This window comes from Parus major, chromosome 7 (assembly GCF_001522545.3).
Source record: "Parus major isolate Abel chromosome 7, Parus_major1.1, whole genome shotgun sequence".
In the NCBI taxonomy this organism is placed as follows: Eukaryota; Metazoa; Chordata; class Aves; order Passeriformes; family Paridae; genus Parus; species Parus major.
In genome coordinates this window covers 12,267,011-12,289,506 of record NC_031776.1, presented here as the reverse complement: position 1 = coordinate 12,289,506, position 22,496 = coordinate 12,267,011, and the positions used below count along the sequence as shown (strand labels likewise).

General features: G+C 46.6%; 1 protein-coding gene across 6 annotated transcripts in view; it reads left to right on the top strand.

Moving 5' to 3' along the window:
* Window positions 1-22,496, top strand: part of NRP2 (neuropilin 2) — an 89,016-nt gene that overhangs the window by 49,007 nt on the left and 17,513 nt on the right. For 3 of the 6 annotated variants that reach the window (XM_015635151.1, XM_015635149.1, XM_015635153.2), the window contains exons 11-15: window positions 2,339-2,455; window positions 5,001-5,153; window positions 14,648-14,910; window positions 16,948-17,044; window positions 19,542-19,562. In XM_015635151.1, coding sequence (XP_015490637.1) covers window positions 2,339-2,455; window positions 5,001-5,153; window positions 14,648-14,910; window positions 16,948-17,044; window positions 19,542-19,562 — 651 coding nt within the window. Of the gene's footprint in view, window positions 1-2,338; window positions 2,456-5,000; window positions 5,154-14,647; window positions 14,911-16,947; window positions 17,045-19,541; window positions 19,584-22,496 lie in introns of all 6 variants that reach the window. The other 3 variants (XM_015635150.1, XM_015635148.1, XM_015635152.2) reach the window with 1 other exon arrangement.

Here is a 22,496-nt window from a genome sequence, read left to right as displayed (position 1 = left end):
AGCCATGTGCATGCCAGCCCTTCCGCTGCACTCCTCTGGCTTAGAGAATAAGACTGTTTTGTCGTCTCTAACTTCTTGTGCTACTTTTGGCCTAAATTTTCTTTTACATGTGTGTCCACACTCATTTTCATTATCAGTAGCAACAGCACATGTTTTTTCCAGGCAAGGTGCTTTATGGTCATTTTCCAGTCTGGGTAATAATTTTGCACATTGTAATGTTTAAAACTCAACTGCCAGGTCATAAATATCCGTAGCTTTATTAATCTACAGGCATTCAGCTTTGTAATCAGAGTAGGGCTTGTAATCTTGTGGATTCACCATGTTATAAAAAGCATTTATATCCCTGATGCAACCTGGGGAGCAGAGATAGCCCATGGCATTATCTGCATGCATAATCCAGGCAGGCTACATGCAGCAGGCCCTGACAATCCCCAGACAGGGCCCTCCTTTGCTGGGAGGACCCAGGCATGTTACAAAAGTGGCTGAGAAAACCCAGGCGATTGCACTTGTTAGGGAACAAGATTAAGAAATGAATTAAAACAAGATGATTAAAAATATTTTCAAGTAAGGGTCTAAGCCCATGTGCACCCTGCCCAGGTGTTTCTATTTCTTATCAGCAGCAAGCATCTTAATTACAGAGTTAAACAGGTAACAGCCGCAACTGGGCTCACAAACTAGCTGGCTACTAACTCAAAAACTGGGAAGCAGGCAGTCAGCAATTGGCTTCTTTCAAAGACCTGCCAAAATTTTTCCTCTGAAGAGTGGAGAATGATGAATGTTCACTTGCAGCTGGGTTTCTCTCCTTTGAAGTTCCAAACATCTGGTTTCAATTGCTCAGTGACTTTGCATTTTGATTAGCAGTTACCACCAGTCGAACAGACACTTGCAGGGCCAGGGAGGAGCGAGAAAGCGAGCAAGCAAGACCTCTCTTTTTCACTTTCCATTTCACACATGACGCTGTCCTGCCTGTTATTTTCATTATCTCTTGTAACCATCGTGTTGCGGCTCTGCCATGGTAACTGATTTTTCAAGATCTATTTCTGCGGCTTGTCCAGGGTAATGCAACACTGTTGATTTACATCCGCTCAGCATCTGTGTCCCATATGGGATTTGGCTTTCAAGGTCCTTCCACACTGTCACATTTCAGCTATAAATCCTGATACACAGGAACAAAAACCTAAAAAAATGTACCAGCTCCAAATAAGTTCCAGCTTTTGATATGTTGCTTTCACCTGCTGCTTTTTCTTTTATTTTCTTTTTTTTATGACATTTTTCTGAGCCTGGCTGCTTGCAATTTGCTTCTTGGTTGCATTTGGAGTTTTATGGGGTTGTAACAAATTTGAACTTACAAATTAAAAGACTTTGAGGTTATTTGGTATTTTATCCTGAACAAAAGACAGCAGAAAAAAAAAAAAGTACAAAAACCCAGGGAGTTTATGTACAACATGTTTAATAACAGGAAAATAAAAGGGCATAAAGGGGCCTATGGAAAATATTCAATGTATTTAGCCATTTCCTCCTGCTTCTGGCTTTATTAAATGATATCCTGAAGGGTGCCGACAAAGAAACACAATCACACATAACTGAGCAAAGCTGCCTCTTTCTAAGAGTGGAAAGAATCAAGTCTGCTGTACTCCATTTAATGCACCCATAAAAGGAAAGTTTGCTGGAACCTAATGTCATTTACTGTTGATCTTAATATCCTTCCCTTTCTTGCTTAAATTTCCCCTGACACCTGCTTGGAGGCTGCTACACATGGGTCATGTTAGAGAAAGGGAAATTGGACAGAGACCCTTTGAAAGCATAGTCAGGAGCCTGGAGTGTGAAACCAGATGCTTTTTGCAGTGAGCCAGAGCTCACTAGGGGATCCTCTGGGTCCGTTTGCGGTTACATCATTTGCGGGTTTGAGTGACTTGTTTTATAAATTGGCACAATTGGTGGGAATGTTGTGTGTGTTTTTTCAACGTGTCATATGCCTTTATGAAAGAAAAAGATGTTCTGCCTGTGATCTCACTTATCCAGTAATGACAGCTAAGTGGATTGCCAACACCCGTGTAGATTGTAGATTAAAAAATTAAGAGAAAAAGTAGTATGTATGTCTAGAGAAGAGGCTTGTTCAATGGGAACTCCAAATCCATGGAAATCCATCTGGAAAGACAGTTCACTTGAAGTTCAAGCCATGCTGACATTTGTAGCATGTGGAAATCTCATGGTATACTTGTTCTATCTCTTCCTGCCATTATAAGAACATGAAAAAAAAGATATTTTTGCCTTGTTTCTACTACCTGGGCTTCTTGTACTGTCTATGGCAAGCAGCTTCTCTACTCCTTTTTTTCAGACGTCAGGCCCACTGCAGAGACGCTGGTGCCCACTTTGAAGAGCGAAGAGACCACCACTCCCTACCCAACTGATGCGGAAGCAACCGACTGTGGTGATAGCTGCGGAGAAGAGGAGGGTATGTATCAGAGCAGCACATCTTTATCTCAATAACTGATGGGTTAAGAGCTAGGAAAATACTCTTATCTTCCCATTAGCTCCAATACATGGGGCTGATTCCTGGAAAGCTTTGAGTAATATTATTAGTGATAGGCTAGGATTAAAAAAAAACAAAACCAACCCATAAACAAATCTGCCAAAATCTGATAAGTTCTATCAAAGAAGGATGGAAGAGCAAGAGATAGCAACTAATTCAGTCCCTAGGGTACAAGACATGAAGAGCTGGTCTCCCAGCTTCCTTACATGACCTGAAGAAACTCATTTAGTGCCCCGTTTAGAACCATCTCCATTCCAGATCACCTCTTGGCTGGATGTCATAAACTCAGAAGGTGATTCAGACTGCCTGGTATTTAGGGCTCCTTTCGCAGAAGACACAAAGCAAATCACAACATGTATTGAAGACTGATGTCCTGAACACTTATCTGCTTAAGGATCATTTTCCCTAATATCAGCAGCTTAAAATTTAAGACAGTCTGGGCTCCTTATGTGGGCTGTAGAGAGAGAGAGGAACACTAACTCACACCCAGGATTTCATCCACCCAGTCTTTGATGGCTGTCAGATGTACAACAAATGGTTTGGTATCTGTAGCACTTGACTACTTCTTCTGACAATGGAAGAAGCTAAATGTTAGTTTAGACTCTATGCTGTGCTTGTTAAGAGCCAGTGCTGGGGGAGGGCTAATCTTCTCTGCCTCAAATCCCTATTTGTAAAAGCAGACATCATCATTCTTCTGCTTCTTGCAAGGGGGATGTGAGCATCTGAAGGTTGTGAAATGTCCAGATGAAGAGGAGAGGGCTTGACAGAGCTGTGCTAGGTTAGCTGTACAGTGCAGTGTTCAGGAAATGCATTCCTCTGGGTGTGACAGCTGAGCCTGGGCCTCAGCACTGGAGCATTTACACAAGGACTTCAACAAGAATCTCATAAGGAAAAACTATCCGCTGAGACAGCTCCTAGGACTTCTGTCACTTCAGCTTTCAGTCCCAGATAAAGAAAAATAAATAATGAGTTCTAAAATAAATAAATTTATAAAATTAATTTGCCTTTTCACACTTCCCATGGGGATTCTGCTGTACTTTAGTTCTAGAAATGGAAGTTGCAGAAGTAGCTCAAAGGGCCTGATTCTCATTGCTTTGCCTTAGTGATAAGCCTGTGCAACCCTGCAACCATTGAGGCACTTGGGAAAGTGCTGAGAGTAAATTTAGGCCAGTAACAGTCTCTGCAAGAACACAATTCCTGGGTGCAATTCAGGGCAAGAGAGCAAGCAGAGTACACTGTGGAGCGTGGAACCAGCCTCCCTGTCAGCTTCCCTCAGCTTTAGCAATAATTTTCATTCTCATACTCCATAAAACAATGAGTGTGTTTCTCTGGACAATCAGATTTATGACAGACAAACAGAAACAATGCTGCTCTCCAGGGTACGAGATTAGATTGGAATAAAAGGATCCATGATCTGCATTGTTTTATTTTGGAGTGGGAGCATGTAAAAAAAAGCCCTCTGCCCCTTGCAGTGAAGTTCTCCTGATGCCTATCACTTGAGTCACTCAGCTCCTTCTGGCTATCGCTCGTTTTGTGGGCACTGTGATTTAAAACTTCCTCTTTGCTCAGGAAAATCCTGGCCTATAATTAGGCTCAGACTTACATGTGCGCTGAGTGCTTGGTATGGATTCAGCCCATTTCTGCAGCCTCCATGACACATGACTGATTCCCTCAGCCGAAGGAGCCAGCAGCTGCCTCACTGCCACATGCAGCCCCTGGCATGTGCCCGCCTGCCCACAGCCCTGTCTCTGCAGGAAAGCTCTCCAGAGCTTTCAAAGCTGTTGTCACAGGGGAATTAACTCTGCTCCTGTTTCAAGATGGAAAGTTAAAGGACTCACCCAACGACCATGTGGTGAGTCCGTAGCAGAGCTAGAAATAGAGGCTGGCTTCTCTCACTCAGAATCCAAAAGCTTGAGCTCATGGTGGCCCCACGTTTTCCCTGGTAACATTTCCACAGGAAGGTAGGAAGCAGTGAGTGACAGCTCTCCAGGATGACAGACAGCTCCCGTCTGGTGCAAGTGGCTAGGTCTGTCACTCAGGAGCTGGGTTGCTGGAGCACTTGAGATTCTCCTTTTGGAGCCAGGCAGGAACTGCTGAGCATGGGGCACTCAGAAGGATGCTTCCTTGACATTTAAAAAGGCATTTAATATTGACCACTTTAGGGGAGGAAGAGAAGGTGCTGATTAGAGTCTGGAAGCATTTGGTTCTTGCTTTTATATTTGCTTAGTTTGGTGGATTAGGCACAGGGCGTGGTGTGAACATTTTGATGATGCAGAACTTAAGGCTGATCCTTGGAGCTGAGGAAATGTGAGATAGGTTAAAAGCAGTGTGAGTGAGATTTCATGCTTTCTTCCATTTTGATAGCTTGCCAGCTATTTTAGTTTTGAGTTGTTTTTTAATAGCAATCTTTCATTGGGAGGTCATTTTTTTAACCCAACTTTATTTTGCTTCTATTTCTTTTTCTAAGATTCCCAACTCCCTGCGAACTTCAACTGCAACTTTGATCTTCCTGAAGACCTTTGTGGTTGGTCACACGACTTGGCAACCGGTTATACGTGGTCTTTTCAGCCTACAGGCACCTGGATTGGCAACTCTGAACCAAGCCCTGACACTGTGCCTGGTAAGATGATTAATAACACAGCAGGAAAGAGAAAGCTGATGGGGCTTTGTCCTTGTGAACAGTGTGAATGACTATTGCACAGCTATCATGAGTTGCAAGGGTTGTGCAGAGCTGTACTTCTTTTATGGAAACTTTCAGATGCTTTACTGTATGGTTCATGACTTATTTATAGGACTGTGACTGCTGGCACCAAATTATACTAACTGTCCTCTTGAGATAGCCTTGAATCAGGGCTTTGAATCCCATGGGACTGTGAAGGTTAGCCCAAGCTTTGTTCCACATCCTGATCCAAATGTCCCCTGTAGGATCCAGTGCTTTTTCCCCAGAATTCATGTCTTCCTCTCCCATATGTTACTCAGATTGCCTACAGTCTTCAGCTACTCTGCACTCTGGGCTTGCAGAGCCTGGATTTCAGTCTCCTCTAAGTGAAAGATGTGTTAAGCCCTAAGAATGCTGGAAATGCCAGCTTCTTGCTGTTTGACTTTTGCTCTTTTTCTCCTCATGCTCTGGAAGCAGAAAATTTGCATGACTGTGACAGAGCCTAATTTATGGAGGACCTCACTGAGATGTGCTGGCATGGGTTGTAAGGGAGCCTGCCTCTGGCAATGCAGTTGATAGATCAAGTTCTTCAGCTTCACATCTTGGAACTCACGCCAGGACTAGCGTGCTTTCCTTATCCCTCATTGACTTTGTGGCATGGCTGGCATGAAGAACATTTGCCAATTTCCTTATAACAGTAGGCTGTGTCACCGTAGCACCACTTCACTCTCAGTCATTGCTTGGGAAAGTCAAGGCTCCTGCAGGCGAGCTGGCTGATCCTACCTGTCCTGGGCTCTGCCCCGATGCCCGGTGATTCCAGTGTCTGCGTGTCCTGCACCCAGGGAGCCGTGCACGATGTGGGCCCCTCCTCGCCCTCCCCTGGCTAGGGTTGAGTCTCGGAATGCAAACATTCAGGCGAACCTGTTAGCCACCTGGCAGAGTCGCTGGCCAGATTGGCAGTGCCGCCAGCCAGTTGGAAATCCATGCAGCCAACACCTGGTAGGCAGTGCTAAAGAGGAAAATATGTATTCCAGAAACATATGGGAAGAGGAGAATCTGCTACATCTCCACACACAAATCACCCCCACACAAATGCACACATCATTTCTCTCTTCAGCTCCTGAGGTGCTTAGCTTTTTTTTCCTAAGAGACACGGTAATGCTGTAAGTGCAGCCCATATGGACATCTGAAAAATTCTTTGGCGTGACATAGGGATACAGTGTCTGCTATGGAGAAAAATATTTTCATATTTCAAGTGTTTATCTCTTCAGCATTTGAGTGCTTTAGAAGATTAATATCTGGAGCTCAGTGGAGCCTCAGGCAACAGGAGAGAACACTTACAGCCAGCCCCAGACTTAATAACCCTCCCCATCTCATTCACTGTAATAATGTTTAATTAATATAAGTCTCCTGCAAGTAGGATAAAAATTACTTATTTTTATAACTCAGACTCAATTTTTCATTTCATTTCCTCTCCCCTGAGTCTCCCTACAATTAGTTGGCCATAGTTTCTTAGAAGATCCTGTTGTAGCCCAGGAGAGGCTGGTGCTGCCTCAGACAGCAGCACGCAGTCCTGGATTTTACCCTTCTCCTGCTCTTTCTCCTTTTCCTCAGTTATGAATTGCACAGTTTCACTGTTGGGGCTGGGGAACGTCGTCCTACTGAGTTCAGTGGTCTGTTTTTGTGCCAGTGTGGAGAGCTCTCCCTTAGGGTGCTGTGCAGAGTCAGGCACTGAAGCACTGAGGGGCTGCAGGCAGGAATTCCAGCACTGCCCTGCAACTCATGGGCTGTGTGGGCAAGGGAGGAGGAGGAGGTGGTGGCTCGAGGCGGCTGGAGTGACTTACCCAGCTGTGAGGAAAGCCAGCAGCAAACACCAGCACAGGCTGAGGGATCAGCATTGGCACTGCCATGGATCTGCCTCCTGGCTGCCTCAGGCAAGGGTGTGCCATCCTGGCATCCCTGGGCATCCACTGCCTTGACCCCACAGCACAGGGCTGCAGAAGATTTGGAATACAAAGGCATCACTGCTATGCCTCACTTTGGTCCTGCTCTTAGAAATTAACAAGACACGACACAAAAAGAAGCAACTATTTGGTTTTTTCCTCCCCAAAGAGCTTTTAAAGGCAACTGGAGAAACATGAAAAAGAGGCAATGCCAGCTCCTTGGTGGGGACAGAATCAAAGCATTGTTTGGTTCACACTCCCCCATTCTTCCCCTGCCCTTCCCTCGTGCTCCCTCCAGCACTTTGTTTCTAGTTAGAAAATTCACGCTCAGACTCCAGGGAGCAAGGAATGAAAAGCCGTTGTTCGGGGTGGTCTTTGCTTGTGAATTCCCCACCCTGGGGTGAGCAGTTGGGTGAAGAAGAGCAGCTGTGCTTGGTTAGAGGCAGGGCAAAAGTTAAGGGGAACTCAAGGCTGCTGGAGCCAAATTTACTCTGATTTAAAGGTGCTGGCCCAGGCTAGAGGCCATGGCTGCTTCACAGTAGCAAGAAAGTGTGCTGTGCCTTTAAGAGCTGTGTGGAAGATGTTCCTACTTCTTTTGGAAATGACAAAACAAAAATTAAAAAGGAAAAAATAATAATGAAAGGAGGAGCCCTGGCTCAGTCTGCATGAGAGAGGGGGAAGGAAATGACCACGGTGAAATATCCTCTGTGAAGCACTTGATTAGAAAAGTCTGCTGAGAGACAGGCCTGAATTCCTCAGATATCTCCCAATTTCATTTTATGCGCTGCATGCAATTCCTCCTTGTCTTTTGGCACGGAGAACTTCTCAAGACTGACAAGACACCCACTGCTCCCATTCCACTATTTTTATTTCCAAGATACTCTTTCAGGCAGCTCTGCATTTCTTTTTTTAGTCCTGTGTTCCTTGGGCTCTTCGCACCATGGATTAACTCCACGTCCTCTCCTGAGGGCTCCCATTACGTGTCTGGGGACCTCATTGGTGAAAGTGGACCCAAAGTGCCCAGCTCAGCAGAAGCCCAGCATGGTTCCAACTGCTACCTGCCCTTTCCAAGCCTAGAAAATACCATTGGCTCCTTTTTCCATGCCTCCATAAGAGATTGTCAGGATTTTTCCCTCTATGGACTTTCAGATGCTTCCCATCCATGGAAAGATTCCCCTTAGCTGTACCTAGCAAGCTTCAAGGAGCAACAAGTTCAGGTTTCAATGAGATTTCATCCCCCCTCCTGCTGCACACAGTGGCAGCATGCCATTGGTGTCAAGATAAAGGTCTTAAGACCTGAAAATAAATCTGGGCTGATAACTTGGGCACCTCAACTTTTCACCATCTTTGAATTTCACTGGCATCTTGATCCTGACGGGTCTAAAGATCCTGGGTTGTATCCTTAACTGGTCGGTGTGACTGTAATGCTCTCAGTGATGCTACACTAATAAGCCACTACTGGAAGAGCTGGAATCTCCATGTTTTTCCCATTTTTTCCCCTTCCCATTTCTTGCAGCACTTAAGTAAATACCCTGTGGTTCTAGAAGAGCTCTGTGGGATCTGCAGCATTGCCATGTATTGCTTCTCCTTTGGGTGAACTCAGCATCAGGGTCAGAGCCCTGGCAGCATCGTGAGCCCTGTGTTGTTGGCAGCTGTACGTGCACACAGAACAGGAAGCACTTTTAACCTTGCAGCTCCCCTGACCACACAGCTTTTGGGCTGGGCTGCTAAAACCCACTGAGAGCTTCTCTTGTGGGCCACGGCCTTGCTGGCTTTGATGGTCAGGCATGCTGCTCATTTGGGTTGCGGGCACTGCAGGGAAAGGTTTATTTGTTTCAAAGTGTTTTCAGCAGAGGAGTGTTTATAGTCCTCTGAAGTTTCGTAAGAGCTTCTTTTTTAAGAGAAACAAATGTTAAGCTGTTTTTAAGCTGATGGTGACCCCTTACCATTCCTGTGTTTTTCCCATGGGATCTTTAAAAGGGAAAGTTTCATATTTTTCCTGCAATCCATGAGAACTGCTGCCTGAAGGCCTTGATTCTACTGTGCCCAAACCAGCAGAAAGGTTTTCGTGGTGTTAACAGGGCAGGGCTGAACTGAAGTGGGTCTGCACTTACTCTCATGAGAGTCTCAGGGCTTGTGCCTTGGGGACACATTTTGACCTCAAGGGTCAATCCCGTGTCCTTTGAAGTAGGAAGGAGTTTTACATGTGGGGTGGTATGAAAGTCAAGCATTTCTGTGCAATGAGTGAGCAGCTGCACACTGTGGGAAGGAGACCACATATCCATCTCTGTCTGTCTTCGCTCCCCTCATGTGTGGTGCAGATTGCCTCTCAGCAAAGTTGTACGTGTCTCTCCTGACTCGCATTTGCACAGGGAGGACAGCAAACGCTATAAAGTCCTTCCTGCCCTGGCTGCCCACAGCATGGCAGAGCTGGGACACCCCAGCACCCCCATCACAAGAGGTTTGCTGAGTGTCAGCCGGTCTGTGTGAGTTCCCTGGCTGCAGGCCAGGGCCAGGCTCTGTTATCCATGTGCCCATACTGTCTTTCATGAGAGAAGGAGGTGTGGCCATGGTCAGTTCAGCAAAGCTTCTGCTTGCTTGGGCTGGGCTGGAGGCAGAGGAGAAGAAACCATTTCTCTGGGGCTCACTGCTTGCCCCAGTCACATTTTGGACCCAAACACCAGTGACATTCCTGCTTAAAAAGGCAGGCTGGAATGCTCTCTGCAAAGCAAGACAGCATCCCTCAAACCTTAGCACCACCCCATGGCTTTGCAGCCGTGAGTCACAGAGCGGGGCTGGGGACAGCGATGCGTGCAGGAGCAGGCGGCAGCGTGCAGCTTGTGCAGGGCAGCACCAGCCTGCTCCTGCCTGCAGCTGTGCAGGCACAGGCTCTGGGCTGCTGGGGCTGGGCACACCTGTCATGTAGGGGCAGGCAGGGTGCCCACCAGGCTGCCAAAGGACAAGTTTTGGTGGCTGGCAGTTCACTCAGCATAAATGTTGGGCTCTAATTGGCATTAGATTTGTCAGGGACACTGTGCCCTCCCTGCACTCCCTGGGGTTGGTAGCAGGAGTCACAGTTGCACTGTGCTGTTGAGGGCATGAGAATTAATTGAGAGGACGTAATGGCGGGTCCATTAGAAAGGCTCCAGAAAGCAGGCTGGGAGCCTGGTTCTGGGTAAGTGTGGGATTTTATGCCTTTTGACGGGCTGATTTAGAGACTGAAATGGCAAGGACTTGGCAGGCTAATTAACACATAATCAAAATTGAGGGGATTTTCCAGTAGATGCAGTGATCTAGTTAATATAAATATTAGTTTTATGGAGGATTGACTTCCCATCCTAAATGAAAGTCTGGCATTGAGGAGAGGCCTGTCATGAAATTATAGTGGCAGCCTTTTGAGGTGAATTTGCACAACTTGCCAAAAAATTTAAAAATATGATAACTATCCAATTTCAATCTGCATATTCATGCAGCTGCCGTTCCCTTGCTACCAGACCACCCTGCAGTCATGAGGGCATCTGAGCTTATCTGCTCCCCAGGAGTGGCAAGAGCTGATGCAGCTTCCACCTCACATGCCCCAGAAGAACAGCACGATTATGCCTCACTTGGGATGTCCCCTTGGCCACGGCACAGTGTGGTTGGGGTGGCATTTGGGGCTGTGCAAGCAGCAGACAGTGCCTACAGCACTGTGGTTGCCTGTGGGATTTGATGGACAAAAGGTGGCTGCCTCTGGGCTGTAGTGTTGCCAGCTAAAGCACACTGTGCAGCGAGGGAGAGTGCAGCGACCTTTGGAGGGACAGAGTGAAGGCAATTCACGTGGTTCCTCTGTAGGAGCAGCAGCTGTAACTCAACAACATCCAGTGAGGGGGAAATGCAGAGGGAATCTGAAATCTCAATAATTGCTTGTGTACATGCTGCCCAACATGTTTTGCTGGAGCACCTCCAGATGTGCTGCTGAGCTCCGTGAGGGAAGGTGCTTTCCTTGAGAGATGGGGTGAGATGTGCAGGACCTGAGCACAGGCAGGCTGACCTTGCAGAGGGGGCAGCTGCTGTGGCTTGTGCTTGCAGTCTGACCCAAACTGTGAGACTTCATCCCCCGCTGCCCCTAATGTCCTCTCAGATGGCTTCCTGGCAGGAGGGGACAGGTGTGCCAAGAGAAAACTGCTTTGCCCAGATGGTTGGTTTACAGATCCCAGCTGGTGATTTATCCAGGACTCACTGCCATGCACACACAAGGGGCTCTGCCATCGTCTGGCTGAGGAGGTTCCATGTTCACATTACTGGCTCCCTTACATCCAGATGATCCCATAAATCTTCCATGAGATTTACGCCATAGCATCAGTTGCAAAACAGCGGTCAAACGCCTGAGTGGGTTTGTCCTGCCTTTTCTGAGCCTGTGCTTTGAACTACCAGTGCCTGTTCTGTGGGGGACATAGCTATCGTGTTAGAAATACAGAATGCAAAGCAAAGTTCTGGGAAAGAGATTAAAATGCATTTCTGATCCTAGAGGAATTGATCAGCTCATCGTTGCAAAGCTCCCTTCAAGTGTTTAAACAGGTGAAATCAGCCTTTCAGATGATTTCTGTGCCGAAGGCTTCCATTTACTTTATCAAACAGAGTGACTACTGGAACCACCGGGCTTCCACATGCTGTTCCAACTATTAGCTCCACAGTGCCCTTATTCAGTCAGTCTCAGCAAATTTGTAGGGCTTTTCCAAAGGTCCAGCTAGCCATTAGAGTGATCCAGCCATTTCATCTTCAAATGACATAGAAAGTCATGCCTGCCTGCACTCGACTTTCCACCCCAGAAACTGGTATAAGAGCGCATGGTACCCAAACCCAGTGCTACTTGCAGGGAGCAGCTGGAATCACCACTCAAAGACTGAGCCTCCTTGGGACTGACAGTAGGTCCTAGAGAGCTCTATGGGCCCCAGCAAGAGTTGAGCAGGGAGCACAGGAGATAGAGGGTTCCCAAGTCTCTGAAAAATCCTGTGTTGCTGAGGGGAGCATTAATTTTGGCTGCAGTTTAGGAGTTTCTTTGATTTCACAGTTTGATAGAAATGGGAACAAACAGAAGGTCAGTGTCAGTCCTGGAAGGAGGGATGTGACTCAGAGGCACACAGGCTGTTCTGCTCAAGTGGCAAGGCAGCCACACTGGATGCCAGGGTGTGGATAATGGGAGGTGGCCAGCTGCACAATTAGAATAGTCCCCTTTGGTCAGCTGTGGGCTATAGGTAGATCCAAGGATGGCTCAAAACCCTGCACTCACTCAGGCTGCTTAGATACTGGTGCCAAAAGTTGGTCCTGAACTTTGAGGATCTGGATTTGATCATTCCTGAGCCTGGCTAGTGCATTTATGAAAGATTTGCCTGTGAGACCAGTTCAGCTGTGAAATAAGTGTATGACTGCAGTCTGATTTGCTCCCTTGCTTGTTGTTGCTGTTCTTTTCTTGTTGCTGTTTTTTTTTTTTATTTGAAGAGGCTTGTAGTGAATTACAAAAAGAGGATTTTAATTCAGGAGACCTTGATGACTTATTATGCCTTATCACTCCTTAGGCATGGAGTACAGCTTGTTCTTTTTTTTTAATTCCTCCACTTGTTTATCTCCCACATCTCCTCCTCCACTACTACCACTCTGAGGTAAATCACAAGAACACTCCTCCATTAGAAAACGGCATGGTACTTTTTCAAGTGATTCACTCAAGCAGGAGTGGGCAAACACACTTTCATCTTTTTTTCTGCTACTGTTTGTTGGCATAAAGTGCCAAGTGGCCCAGGGACATTTCATAGGTGCTGCAAAATATTGCTAAAAATGTTTCTCTTTCTTTATGCGGCCAGTCGGGAACAGATTTGTCCTTCACAAAGCAAAATCAGTGAAAGTTCATAGGAGTGGATATGCTTTTGAAGTACTTTGATCACATGCTAGGAATAGAATGATGGCAAATATTCCTGTTATCTTGTCCTAAATTTATTTTAGAAGGCTGCATAGCTCACAGTGGTTGGTTTCTGCTCTCTGGCACTGACAATCCTGCAGCAGGGCCAGCACCATTGATAGATCTCCCTTGGGCTGAGATGGCCTGACTGCTGAGCAGCAGTGAGGTCAGCTGCTGTTTTCTGGGTGGGACCTGTCTTTCCATGGATTCCAAGTTCAGGTCTCTCTGGTTTAAGTTTTGGAGGTGTTTTGATTGCCCTTTGCAAACATTCTAAGTGCAGATGCTGCTCTTGCCACTGCTGTGGGCCCTGAAGCCACAGGGGGAACAGGGCAGGCAGGGGCAAGCTGCTCCTCAGAGCTTCACCCATCAGACACAGCAGGCTAAGATATGGGGGAAGTAACAAACCCTTCAGTGTAGTTCTGGGGCAGAGATAATCCTCTTGTGCCTGGGCTGGCACATGCTGGCATGAGGCACCAGTGGCACTTGCCCACTGTATAGCAAGAACAAGTGTGCCCATCCCTTTATTGAGCAAAATGCAAAACGTAGCAATATCTGTAGCTGGCCTATCTGGGTCCCCTTGCACTGCAGCTCTGCAGCTGGAGCAACCCAAGGGACTCTGTCCTGACATTGGTCATGATGGAGGGACAGGTAAAGATCACTTCAGCTACACTTCAGTCTGTGCTAAGGGACTTCAGACATCCAAGCTGCAAATGGGAAACTCCTTGAGGAGGCTTTTCATCAGAGAGGGCTGGAAACCCTGATTCCAGATAAAGTCAGGTGTACCTGGGGATTTGTGTCCATGGGCCTTTGCTGCTATTGGTATTCAGATCAAATATCTCCAGTTCCAGCCTCAGCCTGGAACTTCTCCTGGGGTATCAAGTGTATCAAATCTCTCCTCCCTGAGGACTGACAAAAAATGTGGCACAATTTAAATGTAATATTAGAGCAAGTGAATCCTCTGCTGTATGTATTTCAGCTACCTTCAAGTTTGCAACCACCCAGTTGTCACCTATGCATGCCTCATGCATTGGGTCCATGTCCTTCCTCTGTGCTGTGCTTTAGAGGCTGTTTTGCTGCATTACAGAAAAACTGAGAGCCAGAGTTTCATTTTGTTGTGTGTATCCTCAAAACAAGATGAGTTTTCAGCACTGGCATTTAGAAAAACCCACCTCAGGCTTGTTCACTGAGGAAGCTCCCAGTAGAATAAACACACACACACACACCCTGCCAATGCAATTATCATGGAATTACTTTCTCTGACAATAACTTGCTCGAGCTTTTTAACTTCTTCTAATTATGTCAGTCTTTCTCCTAACCACTTTCTGCTGTTGGTCTCCTAACCAGGGAGAGGGTGGTAGATGGTGAGGGAAGTGTGTGACTCGATGCCCTGCCTGAACTGCACGGGATGCAGCAGTGGCACAGCTGGATGAGCACACAAAGGGTGCTGGTGTGAGACCCCACTTTTGCAGGCATGGGGCTGCCCTGCCATGCAGCACTGCCAAAGCCACTTGGCAAGAGGTGAAACACTTGTTGCCAGTGGCTGCAGAAAATAATAGAATGATGTTTTTCTCTCTGAACAGATGTCAAGAATTACCTGCAACTGCAAAGCAGTGGAAGGAGGGAAGGCCAACGAGCCCGGCTCATCAGCCCCACCATCTATCTGCCCCAGAGTGCTGTCTGCATGGTTTTCCAGTACCAGGCATGGGGCAGCAATGGGGTGATGCTGCGGGTCTGGCGGGAAGCCAGCCAGGAGCACAAGGCACTGTGGGTCATCACAGAGGACCAAGGGGAGGAGTGGAGGGAAGGCCGCATCATTTTGCCAAGCTACGACATGGAGTACCGGGTAAGATGCTTGCAGAAGGTGTGCTGGACCAGGTAGACTTCTCCAGCATCTTGATTCCAGTGTTTCAGAGCCCAGGCCCATTCATCATTAGGGAATGTGGCTGTTTTCATTGTGTTTCTCAAGTTACCATAGTAACTAAGCTACACTGTTTGTTATTCTGAGAGGGCCTGTCTTGTGCACAGACTTGGGCCTTTGTTCAGCCTGTTGCCTTTCTCTTGCCTCAGATCTCCCATTTTGCAAATATTCTCCCTTTTTCTTTTTTTTTTCCTTCCTTCTTTTTTTTTTTCATTTTGTTTTGTGTCTTCCTTCCCCCTCCAAATGCAGGTTACCAGCTAGTCTTGACCAGAGGCAGATGTGCAGCTCCAGGGAGCAAATCCAATAGCCAGGAGAAGTGGGAAGCTGGGAGGGAGCACAGCCAGCTCTTCAGGGTGGGCAGCAAACAGCCATTCTCCAGCCTCAGCTGCAAGTGTTGACATAGGAGAAGGAAGAGGGAATGCAGGCTCATTCGTGAATCCACTTCTCTGTTACCTTAGCCTAGATCAGAGGGCTGTGTGCAGGGCCGCGGGATCAAGGCCCTGTCCCCCTGTCAGGAGATCAGTAGAAGAGAAGGGATGAGCTGGAGGGAGGAAGGAAGCTGCCTGCCTTGCCACAGCCATCTGAGCCCCTCTGGCACAGCTGCACCAGCACCCCATGGAGAGGCTGCTGCTTCCAGGAGTGTCTTTGGCATGGTTGTCCCTTCTGGGCAGAGTGCCGTTTGCCAGGGAGACAGCGCTACTGTTGTCACTTGTTAATGAGCATCAACACAGCATCCAGCACCCTCCAGTGCAGCAGGAAACATGGACTTGCAGGCGAGAGGCAGCACTTCAGTGACCACCCTGGTGGGGAGCCTTGCTCCAGCCAGCTCCCAGCCCTGACCCTGACCTCTCCAAACTGCTGCCTTCCACGTGGGTTGACAGCCTGAGCTTGGGACCCACAGCTCAGACATTCCACTGCCTGTGAAGTCAGCTGCTCAGCCCTTGCAGGCAGGCATGGTTGCCAGCTACCCTGGGTGAAAGGGGGCACCTAATATGGGGAGAGAAGATTTGTGAATACATATCCCTAGGAAATTATTTGGACCCTTAGAATCTTAGTATCACTGGGGTTGAAAAAGGTCACCAAGATCAAGTCCAATCATTAACCAAGCACCACCATGTGCAGCACTAAATTGTATCCACAAGTGCCACATCCACATGCCTTTAGAACACTTCCAGGGATGGTGATTCCACCACTTCCCTTGGCAACCTATTCCAATGCCTTCAGAGTAAGCAGGAGGATATAAAGCAAGAGATTTGCACTGGAGCTGCCTGACTAGTTTGCTTGTATGGATTTGGCTCTTTAATAAAATACCAGGAAACACAATATGCCTACAGATAAGAATGATGGGCAGTGGCTGACTACTTTGTGTGCTAAACGTGAACATACCAGCATTAGCTGAATAATGGTGTCATTATGTAAATATTGCGTCTCCACTCAGCAGTTCCTAGAGCTAACAGCTCTACTTATTTTTGTAAATATATTTTGCCTGTGATTAAGTAGGAATAAGCTGACCCTTCTCCTCTGACATTTCAATACTTTTGTAATGTTGATGGGATCAGCACTTTACAGTTAATGTAGCTGTACATTTTGTGTCCTTCCCTTCCTTTTTGTGATCATAGCTCAGTTAATACTGTGGACCAAAGCTGCCGCTGCAGCTCAGTTATGCCATTTGCACCATTTGTGTAAGGGCTGGGGGGGTTCACTGAGTCTTTATTCCTTATGAGCAGCATTTGACTGAACAAACTGCAAGCCAAGAGTGGCCAGGACAGGCAAAGATCTCTCTGTAAAACCTGTCCATGCACAGCAGCTTTCCCTGGGAAAGGGGAAGGAAGCAGGACTAGTGTCAGGTGATCCACAGGTCTGCAGGGAAAGCCAGGAGAAATTTCCCACCCTTTCCCTTGGGAGCATCAGCCACTCTACTTCCCAGCTTTGCACTGACATTTCTGTCCCAATTTCCCACAGATCGTGTTCGAGGGATTTATCCGCAATGGCCACTCGGGAGAGCTGGCCCTGGATGACATCCGGCTGGGCACTGACATCCCGCTGGAGAACTGCATGGGTACGTGCTGCTCCCCGCCGGGGTCAGGGAGGGAGGGACAGCTCAGGCTGGAGAGCCTTGGCTTGCAGGCTGTCAGTGGGCCCCCGTCCCCTGGCCCACTGAGTTACCAGGAGTTTCTGGATCTCAGCTGGGACTTTCATTGCCCACAAAAGAAATGAGGGCGACAGCCTGTGGGGGACAGGGACAGGGGCTCCGCCTGCGTTGGTGTGAGGAGAAGGAAGCACGTGTCTCTGCCATGCAAAGCTGGAAGAGCAGCTGAGGGTTACTGAGGACTATTCTATGTGATAAGGACATACACCAAATTTAAAAGGAAAGTGCTGAACAAAAGAAGCCAGCTGTCAGTCAGTATTACACACTTAGAGGGGCCGGCGGGTTCAAAAGGAGTCTTCTCTAATAAGAAAAAAAACAGCAGAGAGGTTTTACAGCAATGTTAACAGCATAACAAAAGAAATTTTTGCCCTAGAATTCACTATTTCCCAAACCAGGCTAAAAGCCAGGTAAAAACAGAGAGGACTTGGGAAAAAAAAAGAGCAAAAAAGGCATCTTTCAGCAGTTTGCTGGTGGAGCCGTTGCCCTGCACTTTTCTTCTAGCTGGCATATCTGTCTGATGGCAGTCACACTGGTGGCTCTGGCTGCCGTCTAGCTTGGGTGTGGATTTAGAGGTATCCCAGTTGAGCATGGGACCAGCAGTATTTAATTAGTGAGATCTGTGCTGAGAGCTGCCCAGAGCAGTGAGGTCCTGCTCTTCTACGTAACCTGGGAGAAGCATATTTCACTAGAAAGTGTCTGTCTGACCCATCCTGAAGCCCATGGAAAAAGCGGAGAAGAGCCTCTCTCCCTTCTGTACTTTAAAAGGGCTCATCCAGTGAAGCTGCTCTCCTCACCCCCACTAAGGGAGGATTCCAGTGCCTCCTCACCCGAGCAGGACAAATGCTCTCTTCCAAGGGGTGTTTCTCAGGGGAGGAAGCACCAGACAAACTGTGCTTGGGAAGAGATGGTTACATTCCTTTCCCCTCTATGCAGGCAGGTGAGGATGAGGATGGTACAGGAGCCAGCACTGATAATAAAACAGAGGACTCACACTGCCCCAGAGAGGCTCTTAAGCACCGTTAGTCCCCGTTTCTTTGATGCTTTGAACTCTGCTGGTCTCCCATCTGCCAAAGAAGCTAATACTTCAGATGTCAAATTCCTAGTATTTAAGGCTTGAAAGTGGTGTTTTAATCTCTTGCCTTCTATGGCATTAAAGAGAAGCAAGACCCATGATTAACACTAATAGTATTTCCTATCTAACTTCTTTGGAGTTCAGCAATTCACCTAGCTCCAGTCTTATTGTATCTTGGGCCACATGAACCTAAAGCTTAATATTAAGCAAATTAACAAAATTTGCTTAAAAAGCAAAGCTAAAAACATTAATAACAAAATGTTTAAAACAAAAGAATTAATAAATTACAAAGTTTCAAGCTTTTTCAGACCAAAACCCCACACCTAACTGCTACATAAAATTATTTTACCCAGTCTAAGAAGTTGAATGTGGCTCTTAAAACCCATAAGTATTGTTTGCTTCAGATCACTTCCAGCAAAGGGCTCCCACTGCAAACTTTAACATAACTTAGGGGTCATTTCCAACTTCACTAAACTAATAATGAAATGGTAGTGATACCGTGCTGCTCTCTTTCTTTCAGAGCCATGAGAATAGCTGACTCCAGCACAGGCTACTGTTTTTTCAGATATAATCCTTGGAAGTAATCTGATTCCTTTTTAGCATGAAAGAACGCTAATAAGTCACAATAATTCTTCCCTTTGACAAATGTGTCATTCGCATTTTGAACCCAAGTGATGATTTCATAGCACTCAGTAGAGCCAGAGTCTGCTTCTGTGACTCACAGGCATAATGCAGAAGTAATCTAAAAATAATCAGAAGTCTATTACTTCTGCAAGAAAGTAATCAGTAGTAAGTACCGATTATTGCTTTTCAGATCCAGTAATTTATAATAGATTACATCTTCAAAGTATCTTGAAAGAAGGAAAAATATCACTTGCCTTTGTTTCTTGTCACTGTGAGATGGAGATGAGCAGGGCATCACTGCCCAGAATTAACACAGTTCCCGTGTGAGTAACGGTGCCAAAGCTGAGCCAGAAACCAAAACCACTTTTGGAAATTTAGGGGGTTTCAGGGTTTCATCACTGGACCAGGTGAAGCTTTGTCACTGGATGACTCAGGCCAGCCAGGCTGAATCCAGATGACCCTCAGACATATTTTTCTCTGAAGTGTGTTTGAGTCAAAGCTTTTGGTGTCTGTTTGGTCCCCAGCTGGGGCTGCGTTTCTCGCGGTCCTGGTTGAGGTTGGCTGGCTCCCCGTGCTGTTCCCAGCGAGTGACTCCTGTGGGGCACAGCCACACGCCTGCCCCGCTTGGCCACTGCAAATCAAATCACATGAACTGGGGGCTTGATGTGTAATACTCCATTCTCTAATGTGAGCTTTCCTTTTCCTCTGCAGAACCCATCACAGCTTTCCCAGGTGAGAACTCCTACTTTCCAGGTAAAACTGCACTTCTCTCGGTGGTTTTGTTCTGCTGGCATGGGCTTTTACATCAAAGGAAAGCAATGTGTGTGCTTGTACAAACAGCAAATGTTCTGAGCACTGAAATGGCAAGTGTGTACTAAACCTCCCCCACCACAGCAGCAGGAGATGGCATCCTCTGACTTCTGCTAGGTGACAGGGAACAGGCAAGCAGGCAAGTCCCCTGTCTTGGGACTGAATAGCGTTAGGAAACCTGCCATCATGAGATGCACTTAGCTCCTGAAGAGCAGCTAAGCCCAAAACAGGAAGGCTGAGGAGTAAAGAGTAGTTTTCAACTGACTTAAATGGAAAAAAAGAGTAGCCAATTAAAGTGAAATCTGGTGGCAGTAATTCACATTATTGTGGGTGAAGGTGGTTCTCTAGTTCCTAGATGCTCTGGCAGTGTTCAGTGCTGGCAAAGGAGGGTGGGACCAGTCTGCTTGGAAGGGGAAGGGAGTTGGGAGGTGTAAGTGAGAGAGCAAACTGCCATGAGAAGTGCTGAAGGTGACAGCAAATAAAAAGAAAACAAGGTGAAAATGGTGTATTTAACAGCTTTAATACTAACCTGGAGAATAGAAACCAACATTTCTCTGATCAAACCTGCAGGGTAGGAGAAAAGGTGAGGAACTCCAAGAAACTGCCTCTCTTTTCAGGGGTGGTGCTGTTTGTCTTGCTCTGGAGTGGGAAAAACTATCTGCTTTTGCAAACATCACTTTAGTCTGAGGGGTTTACCTGTTTTTTAAATTTGGATTTTATTTTCCTGCCTGCCTCTTCAGGAATGTGTCTGGGGGTTGTTTTGTGATGAAGAGCAAACTTGGAGCTCCCCTTAATATTGAGAGTTGTTTTGCCAATTCAATCAACATGCCCTTTGACGGAGACGTGATATCTGTACTCTTTCCATCCCCTGTTGTGCTGGTGAGCTGTAAGATATGGCTGGGCCCAACCCTAGAAGCAGCTGTATTTCCATGTGGGCAAAGCAGTCTCTCCATACTGTAACAACTAGAAATTTAGTTCTGCTTGTTTATAGGCTGCCTATTTATCTGGTATTCAGGCTTGTGGTGTTACTGAAAAGCTGCTGTGATATTCTCAGGTGACAGTTAAAGCCTCACAACCATTCATGACTTCCACCATTGCTCTACATTCTCCTAGGCCTGGTCTGGTATCTATTTTGAAAACACCATCCTTGTCTTTTGGGACTTGTTACAGTTTGAACCTCTCTCTGGGTCCTCACATTCTATTTTAAAGTCTGTCCTAAAGTCCTGCTAATTCGTATTGATTGTCTTTCCCCTTTGCCCATGCCCTGCTGCCTGAGTGCCTCCACTTCCCCATTGTGTTCCCCAGGGCACACTGGCTGGGAAGAAACAGTGAGGTCCCTGAGCAGCACAGGCAGATGCTGTTACAGGCACACCTCTCCTTTCCACTGGAATTTGCCAGCTTGTTCCAATGGCTCCTGCCCATTCCTAGCTCCCTCAAGGACATCCTAGCATTGGTCATAACAGGGGAGCAATTGCAATTGCAGCAAAAGGTTGAAAAGGTTTCCCTGGATTACAGGTACAGAGGGATGGAGTGACCTGGGAAAGGGCAAAGTGCAGAGGGAAAGGATGAAGAAGTGAAGACTGGAGGCAATTACATGATAATAATTAAAATGAGGGAGAGACAGACATGCCCAACAGAAGGAGAGGGTAAAATGAGTGAAAGAAGTCTCTGGCTGGAGAAAAAAATGGAGCTGGAGAGAAAAAACTGTGCACGAATTACTGAGATGTTCTACAGCCCCCACTCCTGCAATTACATGATGAGCTGAAAAAGTCAGATGCCATTAAAAATAATAGCAAATCCTTCATCTCTTGGCTTGGGAGTAAAGCTGAAAATATGTACCTTACAGGCTCCAGGATCACAAAGCAAATAATAAGAGAATTTGTGTAGGTGGAATATGTTTCACATAGGGGGTCAGGACCTTACAGGACCAGGAAAGTGTGCTTCAACTGTACTGAATTTGAGCATTGATGCATTTCCACCTTTAAAGGGTACAACAAGTGTCTGGAAGCAAGGAATTAGATAAATACCAGGCTGAAAATAAGAGATATATTCCAAAGAATGCATGGAGAAAAACCATGGAGAAAAACCATGGGGAGAATTTGCCTTTGGGACTGGTGGATTCTCTCCCTGTGGGTATCCTGAAATCAAGATAGAGATATCTCCCTGGAGCAATGACAGGTAGCAGTTAAGGGATTGAGACTGACACTGGTTTTGTGGCATTCAGATTAGATGAGTGTAATACTTGCTTTCATCTGTGTGATCTATGAAAAGTCCAGCTGTGTTGCTTGTCCACAGCAGTTAATGTCAGTGATTTTGGGAAGGAATATGGGCTGTGACATGGCAGTGGCAGAGCAAGGAAGGCAGCCCTCTAGGCAGCTTTCTGGAAAGGATTTTCTCCTTTTTTTTCCCCAGATGACTATTGCTTTTCCTTCTTTGGGTTTTGATTCTCACTGCAAAACTCCAAAACTAGTCCCTATAGGGTGTTCCCTATTGAAAAGACAGAGGGGCAGTACCTGGCCAGGTTGGAGGTGTGGACACCAGCAGCACAACAACATAAAATATCCACCCTGTAGGGATTAAATCAGGTTTCCACTGACTGGTGTTCCAAGCTGTGCCATAAACACAGCAGCCACAAACTTGACAGCAACAGCAGGAGGCAGTTCTTTATTAAGATGAGAGCACTAGTGAATAAATGAGGAAGGGCAAGTATGTGTGTGGCAGAAGGCAAAGGGGAGTGGAAAAATTATTAAGTTAAGAAGATGGATTTTTTTTTTCCATCTCCCTGAGCAGTGAACTTTTCCACTGATATAACAGAAAACTTCCAGAGAGCAGCAGAGCCAGTAAAAACAGAGCAGA